Source organism: Brassica napus, chromosome C1 (genome assembly GCF_020379485.1).
Source record: "Brassica napus cultivar Da-Ae chromosome C1, Da-Ae, whole genome shotgun sequence".
Lineage (NCBI taxonomy): Eukaryota > Viridiplantae > Streptophyta > Magnoliopsida > Brassicales > Brassicaceae > Brassica > Brassica napus.
Window position 1 is genome coordinate 22,156,678 of NC_063444.1, and position 9,590 is coordinate 22,166,267.

Below are 9,590 nucleotides of genomic sequence, written 5' to 3' on the forward strand. Positions count from 1 at the left end.
AGTATTGATACGAATTGTAAAAACAATAATTTTAAAATATTTATTAATAACTAAAAATAATTATTTGATAGCAATTTTTTTCTGAATTTCTAGAGAGAAGATAATTGTATTAGGTTATATGACAATAATTTTCCTTTTCTAAAATCTTAAACAAAATTGTAAAAGGGTATTTAATATTTTTTTTATTTTAATTAAAAAGGAGATTTATAAAATATAATGTTTTCTTTTAATAAAAAATCATAACAAAATAAAATTTTAAAGACTTCTTTAAGAAAACATTAAATTAATACATAAGAACATGTATAATATTGTCATTGACTCGATTGGTGTATTTGACTTTCATTTCTTTTTACTTTTCATTCAATTTCTTATTTCGGGTTATGTTCAGTTTAAACGTTTAGGTATAGTATTTTCTCTAATCCTAAGTACAAAGTTTATAACAATTCATCTATGCACCATGATTATAAAATAAAAATATTAACTTGAACTTATGTGTAAAAACTGATTTTAATTATAAAAAAATTCTCAAACAACATATGCAAAAAAAAAAACAATTATAAAACTATAATAAAATGATTTATTATTTTATGGTTTTTATTAAATTAAAACATCAAACAAAAGTCGTTGCAACGCAACGGGCTCTTATCGTGTTAGATATAAATTGTAAATATACAAGTAAATTGGATTAAAATTTATTCTTCAATTAATTTCAAGTATTTTTGATGTCTACCCAATCTTATAAACTATCAAGGCTCCTTTCGTTGTAAGATGGACTTGCCAAAGCAAGGTGTCTGCAATTACATGAGTGAGGTAGATGGTAACGGTTACCGTATGAATATAAGATGGTTCACTTAACTTAGCTATCAAAACAGTTTTGGGCTTAGAGACATAGATTGGATAAGACATAAGATGTCATCTGACAACAAAGAATTATACTGGATATAATTAGCAAAGTGTTGCTTACTTAAATAGCTAGACATTCGGGCGATGAGCCAAAGCTCACTTGGATTTTAGTGAAATATGGATCTTGGATTATTATATTCATTTGAGAAAAATATTTTGAATATAATATGAGTTCTCTTAATTGTTGAGATTCCTCTAATTCCTAAACATCATACTAATATTTGCTATTCTTCTATTCCTGCAAAGTTAACTCCTCACAACCCGTTTTCATTTCGATGTGTCTTTAAGAAAGACAAATTGAATGGATCAAATTTCCTCCAATGGTATCGAAACTCGAGAATTATTCTCAAACAAGTGTAAAACTTTAAAGAAAAGGATAAGCCAAGCTGGATTTCGAATCCTACCCAGCTTGATCCTTCTCCTAAGTTTAAACCCTACTTGGAAGATCTGAAAAAGAAAAATACTTTTGAAACATCGTCTAGGGATATTTATGTTGTAGAAGTAAATATTACTACTTCTGGTTCTACTTCATGGACATTGGATGCCAGCTGCGTTGCTCATATTTGTTCGAATAAGAATGGCCTAAGCAATAGTAGAATTTTGGAGAAAGGTCAAGTGGACCTACGCGTGGGAAAATGAAGCAAGAGTTGCTGCATTAGCCGTGGGAACATTTCATTTGCCTTTACTTTCAGACTTGGTTTTAGAACTTAAGAATTGCTACTATGTACCTCCTATAAGTAGGAATATTATTTCCATTCCTTGTTTGGATTTGGACGAATTTCATTTTTCAATTAAAAACAAGTCATGTTCTTTTGATCGTAATGAAATCTTTCTTGGTAGCGGTCAATTAGAGAATAGACTTTATATTCTAGACCAAAGCGTGTCTGTCTATAATACTAGTACCAAAAGATTCAAATTTAACGACATGAATCAGACTTTTCTTTGGCATTGTCGTTTGGGCCACGTAAATGAGAAACACATTCAAAAACTTCATAGTGATGGTCTTTTGAGTTCATTCTTGATTATGAATCATATGAAAAATATGAATCTTGCTTGTTGGGTAAAATGACTAAGGCTCTTTTTACCGGACACGGTGAAAGAACCAAAGACTTGTTGGAACATATACATACTGATGTATGTGGACCAATGAGTATAAATGCTATAGGAAACTATCAGTACTTCATTATTTTTACTGACAACTTCAGTAGACATAGTTATGTTTATTTAATGAAACATAAGTCTGAATCTTTTGAAAAGTTCAAAGAATTTTAGAACGAAGTACAAAATCAGCTTGACAAGAAAAGAAAAGATCTTCGATCTGATCGAGATGGAGAATATTTGAGTCAAGCGTTTAATGACCATCTGAGAGAATGTAGAATTGTTTCACAACTCACTCCTCCAGGAACACCACAGAGGATTAGTGTGTCCAAAAGGGAGAATCAAACTTTATTAGATATAGTCTGGTCTATGATGAGTCATGCAGATCTTCCACCATCCTTTTGGAGATTCGCTCTTGAAACATCTGCGTTTACGCTGAATAGATGTCCATCAAAATCAGTTGAGAAGACACCATATGAGATGTGGACTGGAAAGGTTCCAAATTTTTCTTTTCTGAAAATTTGGGGTTCTGGTGCTTATGTCAAACATATGTTTATAGATAAGCTTGGACCAAAATCTGATAAATGCTTTTTCGTTGGTTATCCTAAAGAAACCAAAGTTATTACTTTTACAACCCCACTGAGAACAAAGTGTTTGTTGCTCGTAGTAGCATTTTTCTTGAGAGAGAATTTCTTTCTAAAAAGAACAGTGGGAGTAAAGTACAACTCGAAGAAGTTTGAGAAACAAATGACAATGTTTCATCGTCTCAAGAAGATGATCAATTAGATTTACGAGGAGTCGTAAAATCTACACATGTGGAACCTGAGGTACGTAGATCTGAAAGGACACGTCACGACCTGATAGATGTGGGGGGGGGGGGAGGGGGTTTGGGTGATGGATCATCATGATCTATTGATAATAGAGAGTGATGAACGTACGTCTTTTGGGGAAGCTATGATGGACCCTGACTCCGATATATGGCTTGAAGCAAGCATCTTGGAGTTGAAATCTTCGTTTCAATCAGGCAATCAAAGAGTTTGATTTCATTAAAAATGAAGAAGAACCTTGCGTTTACAAGAAGACTAGTGAGAGCGAAGTTGTTTTCTTAGTGTTGTATGTAGATGACATACTTCTCATTCGAAATGACGTTCTTATGCTTCATTCTGTTAAGACTTGGCTTGGAGGTTGTTTTTCAATGAAAGACATGGGAGAAGCTGCTACATTCTTGGAATAAGAATCAATAGAGATAGATTAAATAAGACTATTGGATTATGTTAAGATGCTTATATCGATAAATTCTTACACAGATTCAAGATGCGTGATTCCAAGGAAGGCTTTTTGCAAATGTCTCATGGCATAACTCTTAGCAAGACTCATAGCGAATGAGTAGAATCCCATATGCTTTGGCTATAGGATCTATCATGTATGATCTGTACTCGTCCAAATGTTGCTTGTTCCTTGCATGACGAGTCGATACCAATCTGATCTAGGTGAAAGTCACTTGACAATAGTCAAAAATATCCTTAAGTATTTGAGAAATACTAAGGATAAATTCTTGGTCTATGGAGGAATTGATGAGCTTGTTGTAAGTGGTTACACCGATGACAGTTTTTTAGACTAACAAAGATGATTTTCGATCACAAGTTAATTTCATCTTATGTCTTAGTGGAGAGTGGTGGGTTGGAAGAGTTCTAATCAAAGCACTATAGCATAATCTCAATGGATGCAAATGTGTTGATCCATTGATCAAGCCTCTTCTATGGCCTAAGCATGAGAGTCATATTGCAGCCATGGGTATTAAGTATCTTAGTATATGATCTTGATTTTAGTCAAATTGATGAAATTGTTTCAGATTTATTTGATTATGAATAATTAAATAAAAGTTTCAAAATAATTTATATTATTCTTATAGGTCATCAAGTACGTGACATGATCATGAAACCCTATAAGTGAAAGATGTTATAAGTTATTAAAGTCCATAGTCAAGGTTGTTAACTTGGAACATTAATAACCATGAATGACTAGTATGTGAGGTGATTGATGACTACGTTTTATGGAGTCATTTAATATGTTGTATTAAAATCAATCACATAGATATGTGTTAGGGAACACATTATCGGACCGACCTGCTAATGAGAACTCTACAAGATTGTTATATGAGTGTCATAAGAGTTTCTCATTACGACTATAGAGTATAGTCCTTAGACCTGAGTTCATCATGATTCTTTACTTATGGATTAGCTCACTTTGACCTTGTCAAATGTCAGCCGTAACTGGTGATTATAAAGACATTAATTAGGTGTTCTAAAAATTTTGTAAAGAACATGGATGGAACAAGATGAGATTTGTCCCTCCCATAAAATGGGAGATAAATATCTCTGGGCCTATCGAAGATTTGATACTGAGAAATGCATGGTCGTGCTCAAACGCGGTGAATGTCAGTCATTTTTTATCAGTTTAAATCCGAGTTCCAGCTTAGTGATTCTAGCCGATACTAGATTTTGTCGTTTGTATTGTCAATGCAGTGAGGTCAGAGCAAAATGCAGAAATAAAGAAGACACAAGTTTTTCTCTTTTCGAATTCATTAGAACAAGAAAGTCTTACACCAATATTTTTTATTACAAGAATCCTTTAGAATTACCCCAATCCTAAGCTAAAACTCACCCTAGAGTCTAGACTTTTGTTTATCAGAATCACCCTGATCCCGAGCTAAACTCCCCCTGAATCTAGACTTCAATCTTCCACAACTCGGAAGTACTTCAACAACTACTTCACCTAATGCAGAGCAGTGACACCAAAGGCTTGATCATACAAGCACCAAGCAATGATCTCTCGACTTTTCTTCTTTTAGCAGAGACAACTCTCTTTATAGAGGCACGTCCTCCATGTATACATAACCAGAACTTGTTCCCCAAGTTCTTCCATAAGCAACTTTCCTTTTCTCTTAAGGAATAACTCTCTTGTCTTTTCCTCTTCAAGTAATATCCTTTACACTTAATGTAAATCTCCCAATTAATATATTGCTTCTTCTCCAAGCTTAACAAGCCCATGGCGTCACACAACACGAACTCCAACCAAGCCCATCTTCATGATAGACACATGTACTACCTCCTGTAGTACTTCACGAACTGATACAGAATATACATCTTCAATCTCCCCCTTTTTGACTATGCATGTGAACTCGTCACCTCTGGATAGAAAACCACGTTTTCAATCTCCCCCCTATGAGTCACATCATGGTCAAAAACTAATATGAAGATCCATATCCTCCAAAGTGAGGAGGAAATCCCATTCCACCATCTACATAGTGATCAAATCTCTTAGACCACGTATTCCTGAGCCCAAATCCTCCATGATTACCTCCTTGAACAGACATGAAACAGTCACATCGCATATGCCCTTGAACTCCACAAGAATAACATATAGGACAACGATACCTCATACCATAAGCTTTCTCCATCTCGTTCTTCTCCCTCAATAACTTGAAACACCTTAGCCTAATGTGCCCAACAACACCACAGTGATGACAAACAGGCCGAAATTTTTGTTGAGATCCACTCTTCAATCCATAAACTTTCTCTGGAGCAGTCGCCGTACCAGTTGCCGTAGCAGTACTCGTAGCAGTACGCGTAGAAGTCACATTCTTCACATCAGTTGCAGGCTTCACTGCAGTCTTTCCATTTGCAGCATTCCTTGCAGACATCTTAACTTCTGGCTTTGTAGCAGACGTAACTACATCCTTAGTTTTTCCTGATAATACAAAAACACCTTCAGCTTTAGAACATTCTCCTTGATATCCAAGGCCGCATCTATGACTTTGTCCAATACTGAGAAGATTATCTAGCTGATCCGTCCCATTATTCAGCATCCTCAAACCCTTCTGAGTCTCTGCAAGTTGAGCACCAGCCTGTCCTGCTTCTTCTTCTTTCTCGGAGGCATACTTAAGTGCTTCAGCAACTTGAGCTTCTAGTTTGGCTTTCTCCTTATCCAAATATGAGTTCGCCTCAACTAGCTTGAGCCAATGCTCATACAGCTTTTCATAATTACCAGCAAGATCGAAGCTTCCACCATCATCATCATCACTTCCAACATCATCATCACCTCCACATGAAGACCCTGACACAGACGCTGAAGCAGATCCTACCGTAGATCCCGTAGCAGATTTTGTCTTAGAACCAGACACAAAAGTTGTGAACGCCACAAAGTTCTTTAGCTTCTCACCATCATCTGAATCAGTATCAGACTCATTTTTGTCGTCCCTCTTCTTTTGCTTCAGTAAATTTCGTACACTCCTTCCGAACATGTCCAAATCCATTTCACTCAAAGCATTGTAACTTTGATGATGATCTGCACGAATCACTTCTTCTTCCATTCTTTATCCTGCCTTCTCTTTCCTTCAGATAGCTAGCAAAGTTTCTTGACAGCATCGACATATGATCTTCAGAAGTTGGACCCTTAAAAGCAATTCCATGTGGATCTTCTTTCTTCTTCTCCTTTTCTCCATATGATTTGTTCAGCTCAAAAGCTTGAAGAATCCCAACAAACTCATCAAAAGCCATCTCATCCAGATTGTGAGCTTCTTCTAAAGCAGAGATCTTTGACTCAAACTTGGATAGCAACGATCTCTTCAGCTTCTTCACCAGCTTCTTGTCCTTGTACTGCTTTCCAAGTGCAAAACATTCATTTTAAATGTCACACAACTTAGCATTAAACTGAGCCACAGTTTCCTCTTCATCCATCCTCAGATTCTCAAACCTTGATGCTAACATATCCAGCTTGGTACATTTGACACTTGTAGTACCTTCAAACATATTCTCCAATGTCTTCCATGCCTTCTGAGCTGAAGCATATTGAGAAATCAACTTGAAATAGCTTGCATCAATAGCATTGTAAATCGCAGTCTTTGCCTTAGAGTTGCAACTTGAAGCCTTCTTCTCTGCAGCAGTCCACTGATCTCTTGGTTTAAGAACTTCAACCTTCTCCTTGTCAAGCATCACGGGATGACTCCAACCAGCTTCAATAGAACTCCAACAATCCTCATCAAAACCACTGATAAAAGCTTGCATACGCACCTTCCAATATCCATAATTGGATCAATCAAGACGTGGGGGTTTTGTCATATACGTTCCCTCTTGATATGCCGCCATCAAAAACTATGTCCTTCTTCCTGAACCAGTTTATGTCCTCACCCTTCCAGATCACACCAGTAACTTAGGTCTCTGATACCAATTGTTAATGCAGTGAGGTCAGAGAAAAATGCAGAAATAAAGAAGACACAAGTTTTTCTCTTTTCGAATTCACTAGAACAAGAAAGTCTTACACCAATCTTTTCTATTACAAGAATCCTTTAGGATTACCCCAATCCTAAGCTAAAACTCACCCTAGAGTCTAGACTTTTGTTTATCAGAATCACCCCGATCCCGAGCTAAACTCCCCCTGAATACTTCAATCTTCCAACACTCGGAAGTACTTCAACAACTACTTCAACACCTAATGCAGAGCAGTGACACCAAATATTTGATCACACAAGCACCAAACAATGATCTCTCGACTTTTCTTCTTTTACCAGAGACAACTCTCTTCATAGAGGCACGTCCTCCATGTATACATAACCAGAACTTGTTCCTCAAGTTCTTCCAAAAGCAACTTAAGCAACTTTCCTTTTTTTGTCTTAAGGAATAACTCTCTTGTATTTTCCTCTTCAAGTAATATCCTTTACACTTAATGTAAATCTCTCAATTAATATATTGCTTCTTCTCCAAGCTTAACAAGTCCATGGACGTCACACAATACGAACTTCAACCAAGTCTATCTTCATGACACACACAAGTACTACTTCTTGTAGTACTTCACGAACTGATATAGAATATACATCTTCATGTATACCGGGTCAAACTCTATTGTGGTTGTAGTTCAGTATTTACATGTTGGTTAATGAAAGTTGAAATTCAGCAAAAAAAAAGAAAATCCCACGATCAATTCCCGTGCTCCATATAGATCACCAAATAAAAAACAGGAACTCGAATTACAGTCTTCGTTCTTATTATGGTGTATTTGGAGGCCTTAGCCCATAATCACATATCATACTCTATTGGCCCAGTGAGAACTGATAAGAGAGGTTGTTATCAAAGTAAACTATTTCTTTCTCAGTCAACTCGTCTAATAAAGTAATAAGGCAAAATACAGATGGTGGTTACAACGAAACTTGAAATGGAATAAACGCGTTGTTGTGACTTTATATTTTTAATTTAAACCTTGTAAATTAAAATACAGAAAGTTGTTCATAATTATACAAGGAGTGTAAATAATATAGTAACTCTCAACGAAGTAATAACAAAGATTAAAACAGCTATAACAAAATTAAAAAGGAACAAAAAACAGAAAGTACAGTGATAGGGTTTACTAATGTAATTAGTTAATAATTTGTAGCTTAATATATAAATTTAGTGTTTGTGATTTTGAGTGTAAATGTAATCGGTGTGAGCAACAAGAGTTCGTCTAATCAAACATTCTTCTTCTCCAACTCCTTTGCAGATTTCTTCTTCAGTATTATCTCCTTCGGTTCCCTAAATAAAATAAACAAAATCCGCACGGCAGTGTTAACTTCTAAACTCCTTCCAGTATATAAGAAAGAAACATTGTGAAAAAGGATAATTTATTACACGTACAATCGAAAATGATATCTTATGAGGACCATGCGTGCAGATTTTACGGGGTTGTTTTTTGTACGTTTGTACGTTCTTTAGAATCATAGACAAAACTTATAAAGACGTAAGGGTATATGAAGCTGTTAATATGTATGAAAATCTAATCTAGAATCGATCTTGTACACTTTCGTTGCTATTTGCTTATGCGTGAAACACACACATGTAGGTTCCAAATATTAGTTTAAATTTTCGTAAGTAATGATAGAAAAAAAATCATTTTGCAAGAAAACAATTTTCTGACTTATCTATTACATGTCCCAGCGTAATTTATCTTCCCAGTGGAGCCTCGATATTGTAATATGTATTTGAGTTGCAATATTATGAAAAAAAGAAGCTAGTTAACGAACCTTGACGGAGTCTTCTCTAGAAGAGGCGGTAGTTGTCGTCGGAATCAACCTGGCTGCGTAGGTTAGCGTTGAGCAGAGAAGGAGAGCCATGATGAAAATGGTTGTGCACTTAGCCATATTGATTTACCAGGAGGGAGAAGAGAGAATGAAGAGATATGGAGATGGTGAGGATCGGATGAAGAGAAGATGAAGTCAAGAAGGTGAAATTTATAGAGAAACACGAGTTGACAAACAGCGAGATGCTGCCGAATGCATGTGAACCATAGAAACTTGTAAAGGGAAAGGCTAACTACTTTATGACATCATAAAACAATTCGTACATATCTCTGGTATTAGTAGAATTTACTTTTATTTTTGTTAGTGGTAATAGATAATAAGATACTCTTCTTTATTCACGTTCATGCCGTGTTTATTGATGGGCCTACTGAATTATTTGATGTTTGTGTGTGTGAATGATTGCTCAAAAAGGCAAACTATCATGTGAGCAGGCAAAAAGGTGACTGGTGCATGAGATCAAAGACAATATACATTTGCT

The 9,590-nt window shown here is 35.6% G+C and overlaps 2 protein-coding genes across 2 annotated transcripts; both read right to left on the bottom strand.

Moving 5' to 3' along the window:
- Positions 1-5,248: 5,248 nt before the first annotated feature.
- On the bottom strand, positions 5,249-6,316 carry LOC106384243. Its single transcript, XM_013824239.1, has one exon. It carries the CDS (start codon positions 6,314-6,316, stop codon positions 5,249-5,251), a length of 1,068 nt encoding a protein of 355 aa, XP_013679693.1.
- A 1,896-nt stretch (positions 6,317-8,212) lies between these two features.
- LOC106389059 (phytosulfokines 3) lies at positions 8,213-9,308 on the bottom strand. Its single transcript, XM_013829244.3, has 2 exons — positions 9,056-9,308; positions 8,213-8,567 (listed from the first exon to the last, which is right to left on the bottom strand). Exons 1-2 carry the CDS (start codon positions 9,170-9,172, stop codon positions 8,445-8,447), a joined length of 240 nt encoding a protein of 79 aa, XP_013684698.2. The 5' UTR covers positions 9,173-9,308; the 3' UTR covers positions 8,213-8,444.
- Positions 9,309-9,590: the final 282 nt, after the last annotated feature.

Bases quoted from the DNA above. Each gene is read 5' to 3' on its own strand.
- LOC106384243 (XM_013824239.1), bottom strand. From the start codon at position 6,316: ATGGATTTGGACATGTTCGGAAGGAGTGTACGAAATTTACTGAAGCAA.
- LOC106389059 (XM_013829244.3), bottom strand. From the start codon at position 9,172: ATGGCTAAGTGCACAACCATTTTCATCATGGCTCTCCTTCTCTGCTCA. The intron at 8,568-9,055 runs GTTCGTTAACTA...TATTTTATTTAG, and splicing joins CTAGAGAAGACTCCGTCAAG to GGAACCGAAGGAGATAATAC.